The sequence below is a fragment of the Scyliorhinus torazame genome, chromosome 2 (assembly GCF_047496885.1).
Source record: "Scyliorhinus torazame isolate Kashiwa2021f chromosome 2, sScyTor2.1, whole genome shotgun sequence".
Taxonomy (NCBI): Eukaryota; Metazoa; Chordata; class Chondrichthyes; order Carcharhiniformes; family Scyliorhinidae; genus Scyliorhinus; species Scyliorhinus torazame.
In genome coordinates this window covers 85393554-85420147 of record NC_092708.1, presented here as the reverse complement: position 1 = coordinate 85420147, position 26594 = coordinate 85393554, and the positions used below count along the sequence as shown (strand labels likewise).

At 48.0% G+C, this 26594-nt stretch overlaps 2 protein-coding genes across 4 annotated transcripts in view; one reads left to right on the top strand and one right to left on the bottom strand.

The window, feature by feature from the left end:
* LOC140389294 (coiled-coil domain-containing protein 89) overlaps nt 1-1158 on the bottom strand; it is a 106370-nt gene extending 105212 nt beyond the window's left edge. Inside the window, exon 1 of one of the 2 annotated variants that reach the window (XM_072473476.1) lies at nt 835-1158. In XM_072473476.1, the coding sequence (XP_072329577.1) occupies nt 835-915 (81 nt within the window). In that variant the 5' untranslated portion in view covers nt 916-1158. The remainder of the gene's footprint in view (nt 1-834) is intronic. The other variant, XM_072473478.1, reaches the window with a different exon arrangement.
* LOC140389267 (low-density lipoprotein receptor-related protein 2-like) overlaps nt 329-26594 on the top strand; it is a 533746-nt gene continuing 507480 nt past the window's right edge. For both annotated transcript variants that reach the window (XM_072473460.1, XM_072473452.1), the window contains exon 1: nt 329-480. In XM_072473460.1, coding sequence (XP_072329561.1) covers nt 414-480 — 67 coding nt within the window. In that variant the 5' untranslated portion in view covers nt 329-413. The remainder of the gene's footprint in view (nt 481-26594) is intronic.

Here is a 26594-nt window from a genome sequence, read left to right as displayed (position 1 = left end):
GCATCTTCAATTCAAAATTCGAAGAAAATTGAGCCAAACTGTCCCAGTTAGAAAGTTGGAATGAAGATTTCTCAAGCTGGCCATGCCAGTCTGTTGTCCTAAGGTTTTGTTTGTTAAATGCTGTGCTAATAACGGTTCAGCAGGACTGGCAGACACCTCCCTGCTAGGGGAGCCCGGCTCTGCGTTATGCTGCTTCCAGGGCCTTGGTGCGCAGAGGTTTAGCGCTGAACGGTTTCAGTGCAAAGGCAATGCCCCGACTTTCGAACACGCCTTTTCCCAGCTAGCATCAGGAGAGGGGGTTGGTGGGTGGGTGGGAGACAGATTGAACCCTACATCAACCAGGTTCCACAACCTTTCCTTACAAAGCCAGCTGGAGCAGGAGCTGGTGAGGAGTGCAAGCGCAGGGCTCCAGCATGCGCCGCCAGACACCCTCACTCTTTCTGCTGGGAACTTTGCTGATAGTTCAATGCAGCTCAGAAGGTAAGAAGGTGCACAAGTTTGGAAAGTTTTTTTTATTTTTGGAGTACAACAAACCGTTACTGTAATATTTATTCTATTGAACTGAATAATGTGTGTAACTTTGCTCAACGGATTACTGAGAGGAAATGTACATTCAGTTTTTTATGGAAACTCTTAACATTACTTATCATATAGTTGAGAGTATTGTTTCTGATATTTAGGAAATATTACGTATCATCTATTTTAGAATACTCTGGGAGACACTTAACCAGAAAGTGGTGTTTTTAAAGTAAAAACGACGTCTCAGTGGGCAATAAAACAACAATTTAGTTAGCACTTAACATGAATAGCTCTTACAATTTTACACTTACTTACCCTTACAAACCTACAAAATAGGATCTGAAAAGCAAAATGGATAAAGATACCAGCGCAAAGTACCAGGTAAAAGTCATGCATCTTGATGGAAACCGTTTGGCTAAATTCCGCTATTCACAATAAACCGCAATCCGTTCAACAGAAGTTCACTATTTTTCCTGCATCTAAAGCAGTTTTGTGGGCAAAAATAAAAAAAGATGCATTGCGTGTCCTTTCCACAAGATGAACCATGCATCAGGTGATAGGTGTTACTGTATTTCCCCACAATATGACTCAGTAAACCGATATTTTCTTCCTTGCACAAAGCCCCACACAGCTAAAGATTTGAAATTCCTCCTGGCGAACTTTTAGTGAGTTGTCTTGTTGCTAGGTAACACGGGTGCGCATGTGACCAGCAGACACAGCGAATCTGTTAATTGGACTTGTGCTGTTAAGCTGCCTCCCAGGTGCCTTCCTTTCCTTGTACAGTGTTGTCAAATTCATCCTTCACTTTTCTTCAGCCACCGTGTAGTACAGTGCGACCCCCGCGTCTCTTTGTTGTCCCGGGGGAAGTGTTGGAAGTTGTCTCGAGCGCACTGTGTGTCTCAGGCTCTACTCGCTGGTACATTGCTGTGCGCTGCTCAAAAAGTGCTGTAACTGTAATCTCTTTCCGTGCCCAGTCTAATCTCCTTAGAGCAAATCAAGTAACTAATTATACTCCAGCTGCTTGAAAAGCAGAAATTCTGTTTCAGCATGCGTTTTTGTGAAACGCTGGGTTAATGTTCTTTCCAATAAGCATGCAGAATCTGACTCAACGGTCAACCCGTGTGGGGGCAATAACCGTTTTAAATTTTAGCTTTGGTACAAGGAAGAGCACTTGAGAGCAGTTGGAAAGTATCTGCTCAGGCCTTTTGTTCCTGGGAGGGGGACACCTTTGGAGTGATAATTTGTCGTTTTAAGGGTTATAAATTAATGGATTTAAATGGATGAATGCAAAAAGGTTTTATGAAAAAGTAAGTCTTGAGTAACAACAACTGCAATGTGTGAATTAGTCCAGCTTTTACCTGAGCATCTGGTAAAATGTTGTCCCCTTGTTCAAGAAGGGGAGTAGAGACAATAGACCAGTGAGCCTTACTTCTGTTGTGGGCAAACTCTTGGAAAGGTTTATACAGATAGGATGTATAATCATCTGGAAAGGAATAATTTGATTAGAGATAGTCAACACGGTTTTGTGAAGGGTAGGTTGTGCCTCACAAACCTTATTGAGTTCTTTGAGAAGATGACCAAACAGGTGGATGAGGGTAAAGCAGTTGATGTGGTGTATATGGATTTTAGTAAAGCGTTTGATAACGTTCCCCACAGTAGGCTACTGCAGAAAATACAGAGGCATGGGATTCAGGGTGATTTAGCAGTTTGGATCAGAAATTGGCTAGCTGGAAGAAGACAAAGGGTGGTGGTTGATGGGAAATGTTCAGATTGGAGTCCAGTTACTAGTGGTGTACCACAAGGATCTGTTTTGGGGCCACTGCTGTTTGTCATTTTTATAAATGACCTGGAGGATGGGTGAGTAAATTTGCAGATGACACTAAAGTCGGTGGAGTTGTGGACAGTGCGGAAGGATGTTACAAGTTACAGAGGGACATAGATAAACTGCAGCGCTGGGCTGAGAGGTGGCAAATGGAGTTTAATGCAGAAAAGTGTGAGGTGATTCATTTTGGAAGGAATAACAGGAAGACAGAGTACTGGGCTAATGGTAAGATTCTTGGCAGTGTGGATGACCAGAGAGATCTCGGTGTCCATGTACATGGGTCCCTGAAAGTTGCCACCCAGGTTGAGAGGGTTGTTAAGAAGGCATACGGTATGTTAGCTTTTACTGGTGGAGGGGTTGAGTTTTGGAGCCATGAGGTCATGTTGCAGCTGTACAAAATTCTAGTGCGGCCGCAGTTGGAGTATTACGTGCAATTCTGGTCGCCGCATTATAGGAAGGATTTGGAAGCATTGGAAAGGGTGCAGAGGAGATTTACCAGAATGTTGCCTGATATGGAGGGAAGATCTTATGAGGAAAGGCTGAGGGATTTGAGGCTGTTTTCGTTAGAAGAAGGTTAAGAGGTGACTTAATTAAGACATACAAGGTGATCAGTGGATTGGATAGGATGGACAGTGAGAGCCTTTTTCATCGGATGGTGACATAGGGGACATAGCTTTAAATTGAGGGGAGATAGATATAAGACTATAAGAGATAGATATCAGAGGTAGGTTCTTTACTCAGAGAGTAGTAAGGGCGTGGAATGCCCTGCCTGCAACAGTAGTGGACTCGCCAACACTAAGGACATTCAAATGGTCATTGGATAGACATATGGACGGTAAGGGAATAGTGTAGAAGGGCTTCAGAGTGGTTTCACAGGTCGGCGCAACATCGAGGGCTGAAGGGCCTGTACTGCGCTGTAATGTACTATGTTCATCTTTAAGGAACACAGAATTAATTGACAGTGCCAAAAATATTTGCCTAAAGATCGTGATAAAATATGGATTGACTGAAGAATAGTTAGACACTCTAATGATCAGGGCCAGGTGTAACTTTAACTTTCAAAATCTGGTCATCATTGATTTAAGATACGGTTTTATCACACAAACTGATCTGTGTTTTGTACCTGAATATACAGTGGCCCATGCATCATCACACAGATTTCTTTCAGATAATCCAAGCTAAACCTCAGAAATGCATATAGGGTGGGTGATGGTTTCACACACACACATACACAGACACACACAATGATGTGTGTATAAAAGCAAATATTAAAGGGAAAAGTACAGACTTTAGTGCACAACTCCTGCTGATCATAGAGGGCTATGGTACAAAAATTGACAGCTTTGCAATATTCTCCATTTTTGACCCTCAACATCAAATTTTCACTCAACTTTCAGCTGTGCTACATAATTCAAAGATACCAGGGTTATATTGTCAACTGTGAAGTGGAAAGCTGAAATTCCTAATTGTTATATGGTTTCAAGCCTCCAAATTAATGTTCAATGGCAGGGTTTCCCAAACCTTTCCAGCCACTGAACCACATTCATAGAGTCATAGAATCATAGAATTTACAGTGCAGAAGGTGGCCATTCGGCCCATCGAGTCTGCACCTGTTATTGGAAAGGGACCCCTACCTAAGCCTACTCCTCCACCCTACCTAAGCCCACTCCACTCCTCCCCGTAACCCAGTAACCCCATCTAACCTTTTTGGATACTAAGGGCAATTTAGTATGGCCAATCCACCTGACCTGCACATCTTTGGACTGTGGGAGGAAACCGGAGCACCTGGACGAAACCCATGCAGACACGAGGAGAACGTGCAAACTCCGCACAGACAGTTACCCAAGCTGGTAATCGAATCTGGGACCCTGGAGCTGTGAAACAATTGTGCAAACCACTATGCTACCATGCCGCCCTTTGACCTCCCAAGAGTAGTGATGGAACCTCCAGTGAAGAATTAAACCACCAAAAACATCTTATAATAATAATATTTACTAGTGTCACAAGTAGGCTTACATTAACATTGCAATTAAGTTTCTGTGAAAAGCCCCTAGTCGCCACACTCCAGCGCCTGTTCGGGCACACAGAGGGAGAATCCAAAATGTCCAATTCACCTAACACCATCTTTTGGACTTGTGGGAGGAAACCGGAGTATCCGAAGGAAACCCACGCAGACACGGGGAGACCATGCAGACTTCACACAGACAGTGACCCAAGCCGGGAATCGAACGCGGGTCCCTGGCGCTGTGAAACAACAGTGCCAACCACTGTGCTATTGTGCCGCAATCGGTACAAACATACAAAAACAAATTTATAAAATACTTTTCATTTAAAAAAAAATAATTACGGGATGTGGGCATCGCTGGCTAGGCCCTTCAGAAGATGGTGATGAGCAGGCACCTTGAACTGCTACAGTCCCTGAGGTGTAGGTACACCCACTGTGCTGTTAGGGAGGGAGTTCCAGGATGTTGCCCCAGTGACAGTGAAGGAATGGCGATATATTTCCAAGTCAGGGTGGTGAGTAACTTGAAGGGGAACCTTCAGGTGGTGAAGTTCACAGGAATCTGCTGTTCTTGTCCTATATCGTAGCAGTCGTGGGTTTGGAAGGTGCTGTCTAAGGAACCTTGTCGAGTTATTGTAGTGCATCTTGTAGATGGTACACACAGCTGCCACTGTTCATCGTTGGTGGAAGGTTCAAATGTTTGTGGAAGGAGGAGCAATCAAATTTCTTATATGCATACATATATTATAAGTAAAAAGTTATCTTATTCATCAAATGCTTCCAAGTCTTACCTTTTTTGCATTTTTAATGGGAGGAGTGATGTGATATTTTGCTCACAATTCATTTAACACTGGGAGTGCTGCTGGAGAGCTGAATTCTCATTTCAGACAGGCGCACGCACACAACTTCACCCCTCTCACACACACACTTCTTTCACACACACAGACTTCCTACACACACACACACACATCTCTTGCACACACACTCGTCTCTTACACACACACACACAGATATCTCTCTCTTACACACAAGGGGCTGCATTCTCCAATTCTGGGGCTATGTCCCCATGCCGGCGTGGGAACGGTGGCGTTTTACGCCAGGATAACTGGCGCAAAACAGCCACCGATTGCCTGTTTTGCTGGGGGCTAGCAGCGTAGAGCACCTGGCTCTAGCTGCCGATATGCCCCAGAGAATTGTTGGGTTCGTGGTCACGCGTGCGCATGGCGGCGACCTGCAGCAGTCACGCTATGCTTCATGGCGGAGGCCGCTCGCGGATCCGGCCCGCTAAATATTTCCCCCCTTCGGCCGGCTTATGCGCCCCGGACTACCCCCCCCCATAGTGTCCCCAGCCCCTAATAATGTCCCCCGCCTGCATGCGGATCGGCCCTCCCCTGACTGTGGCAGTGCTGAACTGAGTCTGCAGCCGCCATGATGAGTTCCCGAAGGATGAGACCATGAGAGACCCGTCCCATCGGGAACTCAGCCGGTCGGGGGCGAAGCATCGGGGTGGGGGTGGGGGGGGAGAGGGGGGTCCTCAGGCAATGTCCTGAGGCCGTCGGTACGTGGCGCAGCGTACTCCTGGAGTACGCTGCTTTGGAGGGGGTGGAGCATCGTGAAAGGGGCGCCACCCCCGATTTGGTCGTAAACGTGGATTCTCCGGCCGTTTGCCAAACGCGATTTTGGCGTCGGCGACCAGAGAATCCGGCTCAAGATTTCACTTGGGCCCCCACGGCGCTAACCCTCCCACGCCACCTCCAACCTTGGCCTATGTCCCACTACCCCCACTCCAGCCTCGGCCTCTCCAACCACCGCCCCACCCCTCATAGCAAGATTAAAACCTGAACATCTTCCTCGTTATCTTTATATGGAAGTTTATTGAACATAGCAGCCGATTCTGCTATGATTTTGTTCATAATAGGTAAGATGAATTGCTGTTTTAAAATCATATACTTACCAAATGGTTACAGAAGTAGGCCAGTCAGCCCATCATACCTGTGATAACACCTGGTCCCCTTAACTAAGGAAATATGTACTGGCAATGGAGGCAGACCAGAGAAGGTTAATTAGGTTGATCCTGGGTATGGAGGCTTTTTCTTATGAAGAGAGGTTGAGTAGGTTGGGCCTGTACTCATTGGAGTTCAGAAGAATGAGAGGCAACCTTATTGTGCTAGACGGATTTTTAATCAATAAGAAAATCAACAGTTATGGGGACTTGGTGGGAAAGTGGAGTTGAGGATTATCATTTCAGTTCAGTCATGACCTCATTGAATGGCGGAGCAGATTCAATGGCCGAATGGCCTATTTCTGCACCTTCATCTTATGACACTCTGCACAAGCAGTTCACCTCATTCCATTTCCCAGTTTTCCCACAAGCCCTGCAATTTCATAGAATTTACACTGCAGAAGGAGGCCATTCGGCCCATCGAGTCTGCAACGGCCCTTAAACCCACACCTCCACCCTGTCCCGTAACCCAGTAACCCCACCTAACCTTTTTTGGACACTGAGGGCAATTTAGCATGGCCAATTCATCTAACCTGCACATATTTGGTAACCCAGTAACCCCACCTAACCTTTCTTTTTGGACTCTAAAGGCAATTTAGATGACCAATTCACCTAACCTGCACATCTTTGGACTGTTGGAGGAAACCGGAGCACCCGGAAGAAAACCACGCAGACACAGGGAGAACGTGCAGACTCCTCACAGACAGTGACCCAAGTCAGGAATTGAACCTGGGACCCTGGAGCTGTGAAGCAACTGTGCTAACCATTGTGCTACCGTGCCGCCCAATTTAATTTTCTGTTTCGTCAATTATCAAATTTTGTTTTGAAGGCTTTTATTGAACCTGCCCCCAGTACACTTTCAGGAAGTCCTTTCCAGGTCCTAACCACGTGATGTGTAAAAGTGTTTTTCCTCATCTCACTGTTGTTCCTTTAGCCAATTGCCATAAATTGGTATCCTCTGATTCTTGACCAATCCACTAATAGGAGCATTGTTCTCCATCTATTCTGTCCAAACCTCTCATAAATTTGAACATCTCTATCAAATGCCCTCTTAATCTTCTCTAAGAAGAATAGCCCAGCCTTTCCTGTCTATCCACATAACTGACGGGAGTGATATTTTATGTAACACAAGATACTCTTTTGCTCATCTGGAACCGTGTTTAAGTTGGCCAGTCATTTTAAAGCAATAAATTGTTGTAAGTAAACACAGCTTGAGTGCAGAATCTAATTGTTGAGTGGTAGTGGAAGTCTGAGGACAGGAAAGCACTTGTACATTTTCAGATTTAACTAAAAAAAAATGAGATTCCTTTCATCCTATACATTTAGTGCATTGATCAGTGATATTAGGAGAAAAAACCTGAAAATGTATATACTTCATTCTTCTGTGGTCTTGCTCACAGTGAGTCAGTAAAAGTGACTTTTATAATAAACTGACATTATACCATGTAAGGCAAATGAATTGTGAGACCCATTCGTGTACAGTAATTGAATGAGTAAAAGTTCAAGCTTATGACAAGTATTTTAGGACTTTTAATTCTATTTCGCGATTTATTCATTTTCTGTGAAATTCAGTGGCCCTAATTATTATTATGTTCCTTTATCTATGTAATCATTTTTTATTTATTACCTTTTCCAAGTCCATGTTGCACAGCGTAACAATAGGAATTATTTCCAAGAGGTGCGTACCAAAATAAAAACAGAAAATTACTGGAAATACTCAACTAGGTCAGGTACCAACTGTGCAGACAGAAGCAGTTAATGGGCGAGGTTTTCTGGTCACATCTGTCCCGAGACGGGAAATTCTTGTCCAAGGCCAGCTGACCTTTAAATGGTCCATCAAATTTTCTATCCCACCCGCAACGATTCCACGGCAGGCGGGGTCGAAAACTTTACCCCAATGTTTGAGATCAGTGATCTTTCATCAGAAGGAGATTAAGTTAGAAATGTAATTGCCTTTTAGCAAGTGAAGGGGGAGGGAGGAAAAGAACAAAATGACGGTCTGTGAGAGGGTGGAAGACAGGGGGGGTGGCATTGGTGTCTACTCACTCGTGCTGCCCGGTGTAGGCCGTTGACCTTTTTTTGGCACTGAAGGCAAGTCCTCCTGGTCATACACCCCGAGCTAACAGCTGCCACCACCACTGGCTTCCTTGTGGCTGACTCTCCAGGACCCTCGGGGGAACAGGACATCCCTCCTGGCCACAGCAGCCTCCCCAGGTCAGGACCTCCGAATCTTGGGGCTGGTCTCCTGGGCGTCATTGTTGCGAGCTGGCTGAGCAAGTGCAGCTTAAGTGCTGCTCGAACTTGTTAGTTGGGGGTGGAGAGCGCGGCCTGGTGAATAAGCTGGCGAGCCTTCATTTGCGATGAGAAGCCCATGAGGCCTCGTTAAGTGGACCAATTAATGTTGAATCCCGTTGCCGGCCTCGCTGGACCGAGCACCAGGAAGTTTGCGGCAATTACCGCTTGCTACCACATTTTCCGGAGAATTGCACTCAAAGTCTGCAAATCTCGCCCTAATCTGTCTCTAGTGTTAGCTTTGTTGGTGCTAGCGTTTGTACCTCTAAGTATAAGATTGTGGGTTCAAATCTTAATCTGGTACCAAAGGGTTTGCGTGTCAAATTTCTGCTTGTTATACTATCTGGGTGGAATCCTTCAATCCAGCACTAACATAAATTAGCCTAAACCACTCACATTTATGTTTTCCATGACCTTTTAAGCTGGTTCAAAGATTCATTACCCAAATCTGGCACATTACTGATCGCCACCCCCATTTCAACATTTTGAGATTCTGGTAATTACTATTTTAGTACTCATTTTTCTAGGAACACAGACAATGATAGGGACATTTTCAGATTCTTTCATTTCAAAACAATGTAATTTTCTCAAATACATCAAAGAAAACTTTTTAATGGAAAGAGAAAAAGAGCCAATTGCACTCTTCTACTGGCAGGTTGCACTGGTTGAGTGAAGATGTTACATGCGTGCTTGTACAAATACATTTTAGCAGGAACTTGAAATGTAATTTTAAGTGCATAATATGCAAAATTTTCCAGTTGGGGGCAAAGTGGAAACTCTACCCAGTGATCTATGTTTATACGTCTGTGTTGTACTGGGGGAGTACAATATTGTCAGAGGTGCCTTCTTTCAGGTAATATGTCAAACAATGCTTGGCAGTTAGCTGTCAGTCACCTGGTGCATTCTCCATGTCAATGCTTCTAACAATCAGAGCCAACTTGCCAATCAATCAGCATTTTCTTCTCGTACTGTATAAATTGTTTTCCACATATCTCGGCATTCTTGTCAAGTGTCTTATGAGTATAAGAGGTAAAGTTGCGACATGCAGCAGTAGCACAGTGGTTAGCACAGTTGCTTCACATCTCCAGGGTCACAGGTTTGATTCCCGGCTTGGGTCACTGTCTGTGCGGAGTCTGCACGTTCTCCCCGTGTCTGCGTGAGTTTCCTCCGGGCGCTCCAGTTTCCTCCCAGAGTCCAAAGGTGTGCAGGTTAGGTGGATTGGCCATGGTAAATTGCCCTTAGTGTCGAAAAAGATTAGGTGGGGTTACGGGGATAGGGTGGAGTGTGGGGATAGGGTGGCGCTATGGGCTTAGGTAGGGTGCTCTTTCCATGGGCCGGTGCAGACTCAATGGGTCGAATAGCCTTCTTCTGCACTGTAAAGTCTATGGTTCTATGCGTCTTTTTTCAGCAATACTCAAATTCTGTAGCACCAAATGAAGAGTCAGATGATATGTCAAGCTGAGGCCTTATCACCTGTTCAGAAAATATAAACGAACCAAAGACTGTCTTTTAAAAAAAAACATTTTATTGAAGCATTTGTAATTTTAACATTTTAACAAACACTCGAAACAACCGAGCGGTCTGACACACGCAACAACCTCACAGTAACATACCCATCATCCCCCCGCCCTACCTCCTGGCTACCCATACATGAGATTCCCTACCCGTATTCTTCACTGCCATGCCTCCCTTTTCCATCCCCCCCACCCCCCCTCTTCTGCTGACGGTCAGTTTTCCTTAAATAAGTCGATGAACGGCTGCCATCTCCGAGCGAACCCCTGAATTGAACCCCTTAAGGCAAACTTAATCTTTGCTAGCCTGAGAAACTCTGCCAAGTCATTAACCCACACTCCTGACTTTGGAACCTCCGAGTCCCTCCATCCCAGCAAAATCCGTCTTCGGGCCACCAGGGAGGCAAATGCCAAAATGTCAGCCTATCTCCCCCCTGGGTTCCCGGATCTTCCGACACTCCAAATGTTGGCATCTCTGGACACGGAGTAACCCTCCCATCCAGGACCTCTGACATGACATCTGAGAATCCCTGCCAAAATCCCCTCAGCTTCGGACACACCCAGAACATATGTACATGATTCGCCGGGCTTCCCCCACACCGCCCACATCTGTCCTCCACCTCCTCGAAAAACCTGCTCATCCGGGCCACAGTCATATGAGTACTGTGGAAGACCTTGAACTGGATCAGGCTAAGCCTGGCACATGACGAGGATGAATTGACTCTCCTCAGGGCCTTTTCCAACTCCCTCCCCCCCAACTCGTCCTCCCACTTCCTCTTTCTGGTAAACCATTGTTGCACCTGTATTAGGTGATGTAAGGTGGGACCGTACTACAGGTTCGCCGGTAGTCCCTACCTGCTGGCTCCGCCCAGTAGGCGGAGTATAAATATGCACGTCCTCCATTCTGCAGCCATTTCACCAGCTGCTGTGGGAGGCCACACATCTTAGAGCAATAAAGCCTCAGTTGTATCCAACTCTAGTCTTTGTTCAATTGATCGTGCGTCACTCTTCACCTCCCCGATTGGGACGCCTTCCCACTCCATCAATTCCTTATATATTTCCGAGACCCTCCCAACTCCTGTTTTTGACATCAGCTTATCCTGTAGTCCCCTTAGGAGGAGGAGAGGAAAGCCTGGAAACTGCCTCCGGATAAAGTCCCGTTCCTGCAGGTACCGAAATCCGTTCCCACTCGGCAACTCAAACTCCTCCTCTAGCTTCTCCAGACTTGGGAAACCCTCCTCAATGAAGAGATCCCCAAATCTCTCGATCCCTGCCCGCTGCCACCTCCTAAAGCCCCTGTCCATGGTTATCACAGATCGGTGACCACACCGACGCCCTCACCAGTCTCACGTGCTGCCTGCATTGCCCCCACACTCTCAGGGCAGCCACTACCACTGGGCTTGTGGAGTACCGAGCCAGCCAGAACGGCAGAGGTGCCGTTAACAGAGCCTCCAGACTCGTGCAGTTTACAAGATGCCACCTCCACTCGCTCCCACACCGACCCCTCCACCACTACCCACTTCCTAACCATCGATATATTAGCCGCCCAATAATAATTAATAAAGTTCGGAAGGGCCAAGCCCCCCTCCCTGCGCCTCCATTCTAGAAGGACCTTCTTCACCCTTGGGGTCTTCTCAGCCCATATAAAACCCAAGATCGTTGTGTTCATCTTCCTGAAAAATGCCTTAGGAATGAAGATTGGGAGACACTGAAATACAAACAGCATTCCACTAACTCCTCATCTATCTTCGGGAACTCCAGCCCCTCCACCCCAAGAATCGCTTCATCCCCTCCTCCCCGGCTGGGGGTTCCGATTTTTATAATCTACTGTAAATTTCAGTGCCTCCCACACCACCCATGCCGAGTCACCCGTGTCATTGATCCTTATGTATCCCCGAATAGCCTCCCTCACGCGCTTGCACACCTCATCCTCTGCCAGCAGCCCTACATTTAACCTCCATTGCGGCCGCTGGGTCTTTTCTTTGTTGACTTGCAGGTCGACCCAGTGTGAAGCGTGGTCTGGCACCACAATTGCTGAATATTCAGTATCCACCACCTCAGCAGCAGCACACAGGAGTCTATCCGGGAACACACCTGATGCACACGGGAGTAGAACGAAAACTCCTGACTCCTTGGCCTCCTGAACCTCCATGGATCCACCCACCCCCATGCTCTCCATGAACCCCCGCAGATCCTTTGCCACAGCTGACACCTTTCCAGCCCTGGACTCGACCAGCCTCGGATCCAAGACCGTGTTAAAGTCTCTCCCCATAATCAGTCGATGTGAATCCAGGTCCGGGATCTTCCCGACCACCCTTCTAACAAACTCAACATTATCCCAGTTTGGGGCATATATATTCACCAATATCATGGCCATTCCCTCTAACTTCCCACTAACCATAACATATCTACCCCCCGGGTCCACCTCTATCTTCCCCACCTCGAATGTCCACCCGTTTATTGACAAGGATTGCCACCCACCTTGTTTTAAAGTCCAATCCCGAATGGAAGACTTGCCCAACCAATCCCTTCCTCAACCTAATCTGGTTCCCCACCTTCAGATGTGTCTCTTGCAACATGGCTACGCCCGCCTTCAGTTGCCTCAAGTGCGCGAACACACGGGCCCTTTTGACTGGCCCATTCAGTCACGAATGTTCCACGTGACCAGCCTAGTCAAGGGGAACCCTGCCCCTCTCCCCTGCCGATCAACCATAACCTCTCCTAGGCCACTCTCCTGGCCCGCCCTCAGGCAACTACCGCCATAGACCCTCCTCCTCCACCACCTTGAAAGTCCCCTCCCCGTCAGCAGTCTAGTCCCCCCCCGCCCACCCAACCCCCCTCCCCTCACTCTCCCATCCCCACCCCCTACATCGGTCTTCAGCTCATCCCCCACTTTGCTTCCACGAACTAGCCCTCCTAGCTAGCCTGACAGCTCCCGCCCCTGACGCCTAGCATCTTAACCCCCGCTGATTCCCCCCCCCGCCCCCCGCTCTTAGTGCAAACAATCAAAACAAAGGCAAGAAGCAAAAACAAGCAAACAATATCTCCCAAGGTCCGAGCACAAAGGCCCACCCATCCTCCCTTAACAAAGTACTATATACCAACCTAACCCCAAACAGAACCGAAAAAATGAAAAGAAACAAACAGAACGTTCGAAATAAGTCAGAACATCGCAAATTAAAAGTTCAAAATTTTCCAAAGCATAGCTCGGTCCCCTGCAGTCAAAGTTCAAGGTCCTCCTTCTCCTATCAGTTTATTCTCTTTCATAAAGTGTACTGCTTCCTCCACTGAGCCAAAGTACAGTTCCCGGCCCTCATAGGTCACCCATAGGCAGGTCAGGTACAGCAGACCAAACTTTATGTCCTTCTTATACAGGGCCGATTTGACCTTATTAAAGCTCGCCCTCCTCTTTGCGAGTTCTGCTCCCAGGTCCTGGAACACACAGATCTCAACATCCTCCCACATACACCGCCTCGTCTGCCTGGACCACCTCATAATACGTTCCTTGTCCAGGAACCAATGCAGTCGTACCACCATCGCCCTCAGGGGCTCACCCCCTAGGGCTTGTGCATTAGTGCCCTATGGGCCCGGTCCACCTCCAACGGTCAGTCAAATGCACTTTCTCCAAGCAGCTTCTCCAACATCTTCCCCACATACGCACCAGCGCCCGATCCTTCTCTTTCCTCTGGCAGACCCACGATCCGAATGTTCTGCCTCCGAGAACGGTTCTCTAAGTCTTCCACTTTCTCCAGCAGTCGCTTCTGCTGGTCTTGCAGCATCCCAATCTCTGCTGTCATCGAGGTGGACTGCTCACCAACTGGGCCTTTGACCACTGAGCTGACGGGGCCGGACCCTGCGCATCTGCCATTTCCAGATTCGAGGCTTTGGCCTCGGCTCCTCCCTCTGCGACTGAATCCTGAACTTTCTAACCCACAAGCCACAATCAGTAAAGACAGGCAACAACACCTCCTCCACGATCATCCTCAACACCGGTGCCCCAGAAGGCTGTGTCCTCAGCCCCCTACCATACTCCTTACACACCTATGACTGTGTGGCCAAATTCCCCTCCAACTCGATTTTCAAATTTGCTGATGACACCACAGTAGTGGGTCGGATTTCAAACAATGATGAGACAGAGTACAGGAATGAGATAGAGAATCTAGTGAACTGGTGCGACAACAATAATCTCTCCTTCGATGTCAACAAAATGAAGGAGAATGTCATCGACTTCAGGAAGAGTAGGGGAGAACATGCCCCTCTCTGCATCATTGGGAACGTAATAGAAAGGGTTGAGAGCTTCAAGTTTTTAGGTGTACAGATCATCAACAGCCTGTCCTGGTCCCCCCATGCCGACACTATAGTTAAGAAAGCCCACCAACAAATCTACTTTCTCAGAAGATTAAGGAAATTTGGCATGTCAGCTACGACCCTCACCAACGTCTACAGATGTGCCATAGAAAACATTCTTTCTGGTTGTATCACAGCTTGGTATAAAGCCTGCTCTGCCCAAGACCGCAGGAAACTACAAAAGGTCATGAATGTAGCCCAGTCCATCATGCAAACCAGCCTCCCATCCGTTGAGTCTATCTATAATTCCCGCTGCCTCAGAAAGGCAGCCAGCATAATTAAGGACCCCACGCGCCCCGGACATACTCTCTTCCACCTTCTTCCGTCAGGAAAAAGATACCAAAGTTTGAGGTCACGTACCTACCAACTCAAGAACAGCTTCTTCCCTACTGCCATCAAACGTTTGAATGGACCTACCTCGTATTAAGTTGATCTTTTCTCTACACCTTGCTGTAACTGTAACATTATATTCTGCAGTCTCTCCTTCCTTCCCTATGAACGGTATGCATTGTTTGTACAGCATGCAAGAAACAATACTTTTCACTGTATACTAATACAATAATAAATCAAATCAAATCAGATATCTGGTCCTCACTCGCCACCAACTTCTGGTTCCTCCTTTTCTGATTTTTTCTGGGCCACAGTTCCATAAATCCTTCTGTTCTCTCTTATACTTTACTTTACAAAATTCCTGCAACAATCCGGCGTAAATGCCACAAAAAGACCACCATGAGCGGGAGCAGCCAAATATGCGACCTTTCATTCCATGGCCGCCACTGGAAGCTGTGGTAGTCACCACTGATGTATTATATTGTATATATATGGGTTTTACGGTAAGGCCTGTGTACTACAGGTACTGGGGTAGATCCCTGCCTGCTGGCTCCGCCCAGTAGGTGGAGTATAAATATGTGTGCTCTCAGTTCAGCAGCCATTTTCGTCAGCTGCTGTAGGATGCCACACATCTCTGTGTAATAAATTGATGCACTATCAAGCGACGAGAATTTTCAGAGATGGACCTCCGCATCAAGCCGGATCGCCTGCAGTTGCATCCTCAAGCAGACAATGCCAAAAAAGCCTTCGAACATTGGCTAGCTTGCTTTGAAGCTTACATCGGGTCACCAGACCCAATCCCAGAAGCACAGAAGCTCCAGATTCTGTACACGCGGCTGAGCTCCAACATTTTTCCCCTCGTCCAGGACGCGCCGACCTACGCAGAAGCCAAAGCGCTACTGAAGGAAAATTACGCTCAGCGGACCAACAAAACCTACGCCAGGCATCTCCTATCCACGCGACACCAACTTCCCGGTGAGTCTGTGGAAGATTTCTGGCGTGCTGTGCTCACCCTAGTGAGAGACTGTGACTGCCAGGCTGTTTTGGCCACTGAACACTCGAACCTACTGATGAGAGACACGTTCGTTACGGGCATAGGGTCTGACTACATTCGCCAGCGCCTCTTAGAAGGGGCCATGCTTGACCTCGCGGCGACCATAAAACTAGCGCTCTCGCTTACGGTCGCATCACGCCACGTTCAGGCCTATACCCCCGACCGCGCGGCCCCCCCCCCCGTGCATTGTGGACCCCGCCGACGGCCACTCCATCATGGACCCCATCAGCGACAGCCCCCAGCCAACCCCACGCCTGTGCCGCGCAGCAGCCAACCAACCACGGGGGAACCAAATGCTAATTCGGTGGACACCCCCGGCAGCGCTGCCCAGCGCGGAGCGCCCTCTGCAAGGCCTGTGGCAAGAAGGGACATTTTGCTGCAGTGTGCCAGGCCCGCTCAATCGCCCCTATTGTCCCGGCACCCCCCACGTGCGGCCCGTGGGCGCCGCCATCTTGCTCTACTCACAACACGTGCGGCCCATGGGCGCCGCCATCTTGCCTCCCCCAGGACACGTGCGGCCCGTGGGCGCCGCCATCTTACCCGCCTCAGGACTCCTGCCTGTCAACCGCACAACCTCGTGACCGCTTCGACAAAGGTGAAGGTCGACGGGCACGAGATCTCCTGCCTTCTGGACTCCGGGAGCACGGAGAGCTTCATCCACCCTGATACGGTAAGGCGCTGCTCCCTCATGGTGCACCCCGCTAACAAGACAATCTCCCTGGCCTCCGGATCCCACTCCGTGGCGATCTGGGGGAACTGCATCGCCGCCCTCACTGTCCAGGGCGTGGAGTTCAGCGGCTTCCGCCTCTCTGTCCTCCCCAACCTCTGCGCTGCTTTGCTACTCAGCCTGGACTTCCAGTGCAACCTCCAGAGCCTAACCCTGAAATTTGGTGGGCCCTTACCCTCCCTTACCGTTTGTGGCCTCGCGACCCTGAAGGTCGACCCACCTTCCCTGTTTGCAAACCTCACCACAGATTGCAAACCTGTCCCAACAGGAGCAGATGGTACAGCGCCCAGGACAGGACCTTCATCATATCTGAGGTCCCTCGGCTGTTGTGGGAAGGTATCATCGAGGCCAGCAACAGCCCCTGGAGAGCCCAAGTAGTAGTGGTGAAAACCGAGGAGAAAAACAGGATGGTCGTTGACTACAGTCAGACCATCAACCAGTACACGCAGCTCGACGCGTACCCCCTCCCACACATATCTGAAATGGCCAATCAGATTGCACAATACCGGGTCTTCTCGACAGTGGACCTGAAATCTGCCTACCACCAGCTCCCCATTCGCGAGGCGGACCGCCCATACACTGCGTTAGAGGCAGACGGCCGCCTTTACCACTTTCTTAGGGTTAGGGTTAGGGTTAGCATCACCAACGGGGTCTCGGTCTTCCAACGGGAGATGGACCGAATGGTTGACCGGTACGGACTGCGGGTCAGCTTCCAGTACCTGGACAACATCACCATCTGCGGCCACGACCAGAAGGACCACAACGCTAACCTTTCCAAATTTCTCCACACCGCCATTCTCCTTAACCTCACATATAACAAGGAGAAGTGCATGTTCAGCACGAACCGATTAGCCATCCTCGGCTATGTGGTCCAGAACGGAGATCTGGGGCCCGACTCTGATCCCATGCACCCCCTCATGGAACTCCCCCTCCCCCACTGCACCAAGGCCCTCAAAACGATGCCTAGGTTTATTTTCGTATTACGCCCAGTGGGTCCCAAACTATTGACACACTCATTCAATCCACCATTTTCCCACTGATGACCTAGGCTCACCAGGACTTCGACTGTATCAAGGCCGACATCGCCAAGGCCGCGATGCATGCGGTTGACGAGACTCTCCCCTTCCAAGTCGAGAGCGATGCATCAGGCATCGCTCTGGCCGGCCCTCAACCAGGCAGGCAGGCCCATGGCATTCTTTTCCCGCACCCTCCATGCCTCCAAAATTCGGCATTCCTCCGTCGAAAAGGAGGCCCAAGCCATCGTTGAAGCTGTGCGGCATTGGAGGCATTACCTGGCCGGCAGGAGATTCACTCTCCTCACTGACCAACGGTCGGTTGTCTTCATGTTTAACAAGACACAGAGGGGCAAGATCAAAAAACACTAAAATCTTGAGGTGGAGGATTGAGCTCTCCACCTACAATTGCGGGATTTTGTATCGCCCCGGTAAGCTCAACGAGCCCCCCGATGCCCTATCCCGAGGCACATGTGCCAGCGCACAAGTGGACTGACTCCAGACCATGCACGACAATCTCTGTCACCCAGGAGTCACCCGTTTTTACCACTTCATTAAGGCCTGCAATCTGCCCTACTCCATCGAGGATGTCAGGGCTATCACCAGAGACTGCCAGGTCTGCGCGGGGTGTAAACCGCACTTCTACCAGCCAGACCGTGCGCGCCTGATGAAGGCCTCCCGCCACTTTGAACGCCTCAGCGTGGACTTCAAAGGGCCTCTCCCCTCCACCGACCGCAACACGTACTTTCTCAGTGTGGTAGACGAATATTCCCGATTCCCCTTTGCCGTCCCATGCTCCGACATGACGTCTGCCACCGTCATCAAAGCCCTCAACACCATCTTCGCTCTGTTCGGTTTCCCCGCCTACGTCCACAGCGACCGAGAATCTTCATTTATGAGAGATGAGCTGCACCAGTACCTGCTCAACAGGGGCATTGCCATGAGCAGGATGACCAGCTACACCCCCAGGGGAAACAGGCAGGTGGAGCGGGAGAATGGGACGTTCTGGAGGGCCGTCCAGCTGGCCCTATGGTCCAGAAATCACACGGCCTCCCGCTGGCAGGAGGTCCTCCCCGATGCACTGCAGTCCATTTGGTTGCTACTATGCACCGCGACTAACGAAACCCCCCATGAACGTCTCTTTGCCTACCCCAGGAGGTCCACCTCCGGGGTTTCGCTCCCAACGTGGCTGGCAGCTCCAGGACCCGTTCTCCTCCGTGGACACATGCAACTCCACAAGGCGGACCCGTTGGTTGAGAGGGTACAGCGACTCCACGCCAACCCGCAGTACGCTTACGTAGCATACCCCGACGGCCGCCAAGACACAGTCTCCCTCAGGGACCTGGCACCAGCTGGGTGTCCCCCCCCCCCCCGGCACCACCCTCTCCTCCCCCGGCACACCCCACCGCAGCCTCCACCCCAGGAGAATCCGTCCTCCCCTTGATCCCACCCGAGGATGAAGAGGACTTCGACACACTCCCAGAGTCACCGAAGACCAAGCCGATGCCTGAGGCGCCACCAGCACTGCGGCGCTCTCGACGACAGATCAAGGCACCGGTCAGCCTAAATTTGTAATATTCTCTGTGATTTTTTAAAAGCAACTTGTCTGTATATAGTTCTCCACCACCCCCGCTGGACTCATTTTTAACAGGGGGTGAATGTGGTAGTCACCACTGATGTATTATACTGTATATATGTGGGTTTTACGGTAAGGCCCCAGTACTACAGGTACAGATCTCTGCCTGCTGGCTCTGCCCAGTAGGCAGAGTACAAATGCGTGTGCTCTCTGTACAGCAGCCATTTCGTAAGCTGCTGTAGGAGGCCACACAACTCTGTGTAATAAAGCCTCGATTACATTCTACTCTCGTCTCATCGTAATTGATCGTGCATTAGAAGCACAAAGACTCTCTTTGAACGGCAGAGAGTTGTTCTCGTCAACATTCATTTCTCAACCGACATCACCAAAAATAAATTATTTGGTAATTTATTTCATTTGCTTTTTCTGGTTGCCATGTCTGTCTACAACGTAAGGGACTATATTTGAAAGGTTAATTACTGACTGTGAAGCCCTTTGTGAAATCCTGAGAACCTGAAAAGTGCTATATGCATTTAATTTTTTCTTTAACAGTTACAGTGCTACCTGTTTATTCACATAGACCTTAAAGAATTCAAATACTATTGACAGACACATTAGGATTTTGTCACAACTTAACCTTGCTGCTAAACTATGTAACTTACTTTCTCAAAATGGAGGAGCATACAATGTAGAGCTTTGCCAAGTCTTTCTATGTATTTTCTACTAATCTTTCCAAACAAAGATGGGGGCAAACCTTTTCAACCCTTCTGCCTGAGACTCATTGTAACTCCGGCAACTGTGTGCTAGGGCGCCCTGGAAATCGACTGGGATTAGGATACTGTGTCTTGTGGCAGCACGGTGGCGCAGTGATTAGCACTGCTGTCCCATGGCACCGAGATCCCAGGTTCAATCCGGCTCTGGGTCACTGTCAGTGTAGAGTTTGCACATTCTCCCCGTGTTTGCGTGGCTTTTGCCCCCACAACCCAAAAGATGTTCAGTCGGCAGTTAAGAAGGCAAATGCAATGTTAGCATTCATGTCAAGAGGGCTAGAATACAAGACCAGGGATGTACTTCTGAGGCTGTATGAGGCTCTGGTCAGACGCCATTTGGAGTATTGTGAGCAGTTTTGTGCCCCTTAACTAAGGAAGGATGTGCTGGTCTTAGAAAGTGTCCAGAGGAGGTTCACAAGAATGATCCCTGGAATGAACAACTTGTCGTATGAGGAACGATTGAGGACTCTGGGTCTGTACTCGTTGGAGTTTAGAAGGATGAAGGGGGATCTTATTGAAACTTACAGGATACTGTGAGGCCTGGATAGAGTGGATGTGGAGAGGATGTTTCCACTTGTAGGAAAAACTAGAAGCAGAGGACACCATCTCAGACTAAAGGGACGATCCTTCAAAACAGAGATGAGGAGGAATTTCTTCAGCCAGAGGGTGGTGAATCTGTGGAACTCTTTGCCGCAGAAGGCTGTGGAGGCCAATTCATTGAGTGTCTTTAAGACAGTGATAGATAGGTTCTCGATTAATAAGGGGATCAGGGGTTATAGGGAGAAGGCAGGAGAATGGGGATGAGAAAATATCAGCCATGATTGAATGGCGGAGCAGACTCGATGGGCCGAGTGGCCTAATTCTGCTCCAATGTCTTATGGTCTTGTGGTCTTATGTGCAGGGTAGGTGGATTGGCCATGCTAAACTGTCCCTTATTTGGAAAAAATGAATTGGGCACTATTAATTTACAAGAAAAAAGGGCACTGTGTCCTGTAAGGGTCATGGACTTCAGATTTCTATTTCCCCAGCCTCACTGAAACCGAACATTAGGTTAGAGGCTGATAAATTGAATGAGATGAAGGAGATATGTGCTCAAGAGGATAAAAGTGGGAAATGATGTGGATTGGTGAAGAAAATATTTTTTCTATTCTTTTTTTACCATTATCCCTCTTCCAAAGAGGGCGAAAGGGTTTCAAAACTTCTACTGCAGTTTGTTGGCACCCGAGATGTAAACATGATCCTCTCCCAGTCTCAGGTAGGGTCAACAGTGCAGGACATCAATTGGTCCAACCCTACATAACTGTAGGAATTCCGTGCTCGCTGAAAAGTGTCCTTTCTGCTATCTTCAGGAATCATCTTAAAGATGATTTATTTATTTGTTTCTGGGATGTGGATAACTTTAAATATCCTAACTTTCATGGTAATTTTCCGGCGCTAACCCACAAATTACTAAATTTATTAAATTCAGCTTCACAGTTTGCTATTTTGAGAGTTGAACTCATAACCTTTGTTTTGGAATCAATCGTCAGAACAGTTTTATCTGTTGCTCAAGATACAGTTTCTTCCCAAAGCTTGCAAATGCCATCCATTGATTCTGCTTTCTCTTCTCCCTTGTCCCTGGAAATAATACTGTCAATATATAATACAGCAACATAAAATTGCTGTTTTGAAGTAGTATCCTATATATGTTATGCATCAGACAAGGCTGAGGCATTCGCAACAATCTTCAGCCAGAAGTGCTGAGTGGATGATCCATCACGGTCTCCTCCAGAGGTCCCCAGCATCACAGATGTCAGTCTTCAGCCAATACGATTTACTCCACGTGGTATCAAGAAATGGCTGAAGGCACTGGATTCTGCAAAGGCCACGGGCCCTGACAATATTCCGGCAATAGTACTGAAGTTTTGAGTTCTAGAACGTGCCACACTCCCTAACCAAGCAGTTCCAGTACAGCTACAACACTGGCATCTACCGGCAATGTGGAAAATTGCCTAGGTGTGTTCTGTACACAAGAAACAGGACAAATCCAACCCAGCCAATGACCGCCCCATCAGTCTACTCCATCATCAGCAAAGTGATGGAAGGAGCCATTAACTGTGCTATCAAGCGGCACTTACTCAGCAATAACAGATGCTCACAGACGCTAGGTTTGGGTTCCACCAGGGTCAATCCTGGGGTGATATTCTCCGACCTCCCGCCGGGTCGGAGAATCGGCGGGGGCTGGCGTGAATCCGACGCCCGCCGATTGCCGAAGTCTCCAGCACCGGAGATTCGGCGGGGGCGGGAATCGCGCCGCGCCGGTTGGCGGGCCCCCCCCCGCGCGACTCTCCGGCCCGGATGGGCCGAAGTCCCGCCGCTAAAATGCCTGTCCCGCTGGCGTAAATTAAACCACCTACCTTACCGGCGGGACAAGGCGGCGCGGGCAGGCTCCGGGGTCCTGGGGGGGGCGCGGGGTGATCTGGCCCCAGGGGGTGCCCCTACGGTGGCCTGGCCCGCGATCGGGGCCCACCGATCCGCGGGCGGGCCTGTGCCGTGGGGGACTCTTTCCCTTCCGCCTCCGCCACGGTCTCCACCATAGCGGAGGCAGAAGAGACTCCCTCCACTGCGCATGCGTGGGAAGCTGTCAGCGGCCGCTGACGCTCCCGCGCATGCGCCGCCCGGAGATGTCATTTCCGCGCCAGCTGGCGGGGCACCAAAGGCTTTTTCCGCCAGCTGGCGGGGCGGAAATTTGTCCGGCGCCGACCTAGCCCCTTAAGGTTGGGGCTCGGCCCCCAAAGATGCAGAGCATTCCGCACCTTTGGGGGGGCGCGATGCCCGTCTGATTTGCGCCGTTTTGGGCGCCAGTCGGCGGACATCGTGCCGTTTCCGGAGAATTTCACCCCTGATCTCATTACAGTCTTTGTTCAAACATGGACAAAAGAGCTGAACGTAAGAGGTGAGGTGAGAGTGACTGACCTTGACATCAAGGCAACACTTAACCTAGTATGGCATCAAGGAGCCCTGGTTAAACTGGAGTCAATGGGAATCAGGGGGACAACGCTCCATGGGTTGGAGTCATCCCTGGCACAAAGGAAGATAGTTGTGGTGGTTGGAGGTCAATCACCTCAACTCCAGGACATCAATGCAGGAGCTCGTCAGGGTAGTGTCCTCGGCCCAACCATCTTCAGCTGCTTCACCAATGACTTCCTTTCCATCATAAGGACAGAAGTGGGGATGTTTGTAGATGACTGCACAATGTTCAGTATCATTCATGACTCCTCAGATACTGAAGCAGTCTATGTGCAAATGTAGCAAGACTTGGACAATATCCAGGCTTGGGCTGACAAGTGGCAAATTACATTTGCGCCACACAAGTGCCAGGCAATGACCATCTCCTACAAGAAAGGATCTAACCACCGTCCCTTGACATTCAATGGCATTACCATCACTGAATCCGCCGCAATCAACATCCTGGGGTTACCATTGATCGGAAACTGAACTGGATCTAGCCATATTAATACGGTGGCTAACAGGGCAGGTCAAAGGCTGGGGATCCTATGGAGAGTAACTCACCTCCTGACCCCCCCAAAGCTTGTCCACCAGCTACAAGGCACAAATTAGGAGTGTAATGGATCATTTACCAATTTTAGCAAATCAAAGATCAATGTAATAAGGTAATATGATTTTTAAAATTATTTCATGGGTGTGGGGATTGCAGGCAAGACCAACATTTGTTACCCATCCCTAATTGCCCTTGAGAACGTGGTGGTGAGTCGCCTTATTGAACTGCTGCTGTTCATCTGGTTCAATGTTTCTATTGTGGTCTGGTGCAACTGCATGGCTTGTCAGGTTTTAACCCCTGCAACTCTGATTCAGGGAGAGGGATATCACCATTTATTTAATCTAGTGCCAGTTTGGCTTGATTGATAGTACTTTCTCCTTTGTATCGAAGTTTGGGGACATAATGTTATATTCATTTCAGAGGTACATTGTCAGATATTCCGCCTTTTGGCGGGGATATTAAAATGAGACCCTCTCTGCTTGTCCCAGTGGTTTTGTGGCAATAGTGATCTGTGATGTTCAAATTTAGGTTGTGAGTGCTACGGTGTCCCAACCGATATTCCTTTCTCAATCAATGGCATCCAGAAAAACCCACTCACTCACTACCATCTGTGAGACATTTGGGCTGCAGACTGACTGCTGAATTTGCCTACTTAATAGTACTCACTGCATGTTCAAGAAAAATAATTATAGTGTAAAGTAATTTGAGATTTTTAAATAATAGTTTTAATAGTAGTATCATTACAACTTTTTTTTAGTATTCAATGCTTTACATTTATCTAACATTAAATTTGTCTATTTGCTAAATTATACACATGCTTGGCATTATATAGTAGAAAGAGGGATGTGTTTTGTAACTTTAGATATTTAATGAGATCTATATCAGTGCTAGTTCATTGAGCGTAGACAATTAGTGCATGTTTTTCTACAGAACCATAACAATCTAGTATTATATTTACTTACAAAAGTTGTAGGCTAACTTTATTGGTATGGTTTTTACCCGGCAGAAATAATTTCTCAATCTGGTGATCATTAAACGGGGTTAAGAATCTTGCTTGTTAACCAGTTTGGTTGGGCAGTGGTATGTAAGAAAAAGTAATTGATTTTAAGTTTGAAGAAAGGTCGTGGCAGACACACTTGGTACTGTTATTAAAAAACTCTAAAGATTAGCCATAGTAACCCTAAGAAATTGTTAAGCAGGGAAATCCTCTCTATGTCAAAACATGTTTGATAGAAACATAGAAATAGAAAAGAAACATAGAAAAAAATAGGAGCAGGTGGAGGCCTTTGGCCCTTCAAGCTGGCTCCGCCGTTCATTATGATCATTGCTGATCATCCAATTCAATAGCCTAATCCCGCTTTCCCCCATATCCTTTGATCTCCTTCACCCTAAGTGCTATATCTAACTGCTTCTTGAAACCATACAATGTTTTGGACTCAACTACTTCCTGTGGTAATGAATTCCACAGACACATCACTCTCTGGGTGAAGAACGTTTTCCTCATCTCTGTCCTAAATGGTCTACCCCGTATCGTCAGACTGTGACCCCTGGTTCTAGACAATCCCCGATCGGGAACATTTTTCCTGCATCTACCCTGACCAGTCCTGTTAGTATTTTATAGGTTTCTATGAGATCCCTCCTCACTCTTCTGAACTCCAGCGAATACAATCCTAATCGTTTCAATCTCTCCTCGCACGTCAGTCCTGCCATCCCAGAAATCAATCTGGGAATCCTTCACTGCACTCCCTCTAAAGCTAGAACATCCTTCCTCAGATAAGGAGACCAAAACTGCACAAAATGTTCCAGGTGTGGCCTCACCAAGGTCCTGTATAATTGCAGCAAGACATCCCTGCTCCTGTACTCAAATTCTCTCACAATGAAGGCCAGCATACTATTTGCCTTCTTTACCACCTGCTGCACCTGCATGCTGACCTTCAGTGACTGGTGTACGAGGACATCCAGTTCTCATGGCACGTTCCCCACTTCTAATTTATGGCCATTCAGATAATAGTCTGCCTTCCTGTTTTTGCTACCAAAGTGGATAACGTCGCATTTATCCAAATTATACTGCAACTGCCATTCATTTGGCCATTGACTCAACTTGTCCAAATCACACTGAGGGATCTCTGTATTCTCGTCACAGCTCACCCTCCCACCCAACTTGTGTCATCTGCAAATTTGGAATGTGACACTTTGTTCCCTCATCTAAATCATTAATATATATTGTGAATAGCTGGGGTCCTAGCACCAATCCCTGCGGTACCCCACTTGTCACTGTCTGCCAATTTGAAAAAGACCTGTTGATTCCTACCCTTTGCTTCCTGTCTGCCAATCAGTTTTCTATCCATCTCAATACACTACCCGCAATCACATGTGCTTTCCTTTTCCACGCTAAAATCTTAAACTGAGTTCACTAGTCAACTGGAGGGCAGTGTTTGTCACAGGTTTGTTCGCTCACAAACTATGAAGATGAGTTTTTTGTCTAACTCAGATTTATACCTATGTGGTTCTGAGATGTCAGAAGAAGTTACATTTTCTGTGAGAGAAGATGAGAATTATGAGAACATTGGCTAATTGCTTACCTTAGCCCCTTGTTCCCATTAAAAGGTAAATGTTGCTTCTAAATAGTGTTTTTTTTTGGCTGAGTAGGCATTGATTAAAGTAACGATTACAAAACCCATGTAAGCACATTTTAAACTGAGTAAGTCAAGCCACACATTTGCTTACTAGTAAATGGCATGTGCCAGTGCTCAAGGTCGTTTTGAGGGATATACATTTTTGAATACGAGGATGGAATTGGGAGAAAACACAAAAAAACATTCTTTGTAGTCCCACCTAATAATTGCTTCGAATAGTGTAGTTACAGGCTTTGGCCCGTGGGTTATAATTGCTTCAGTGTTAAATACTGGTGTAAAAGTGTGACCAAAAATCTTCACAACTGAAAATGCACGCACATTCACACAAGAGATTTATGCATGATGAATGGTAAACTATCTGCTTTTTAAAGAAATAACAGTAACTTACATTTACATGGCACCTTTAATGTGAGAAAATGTTCCAAAGTGTTTTGCGGACGTGTAGTTAGAAC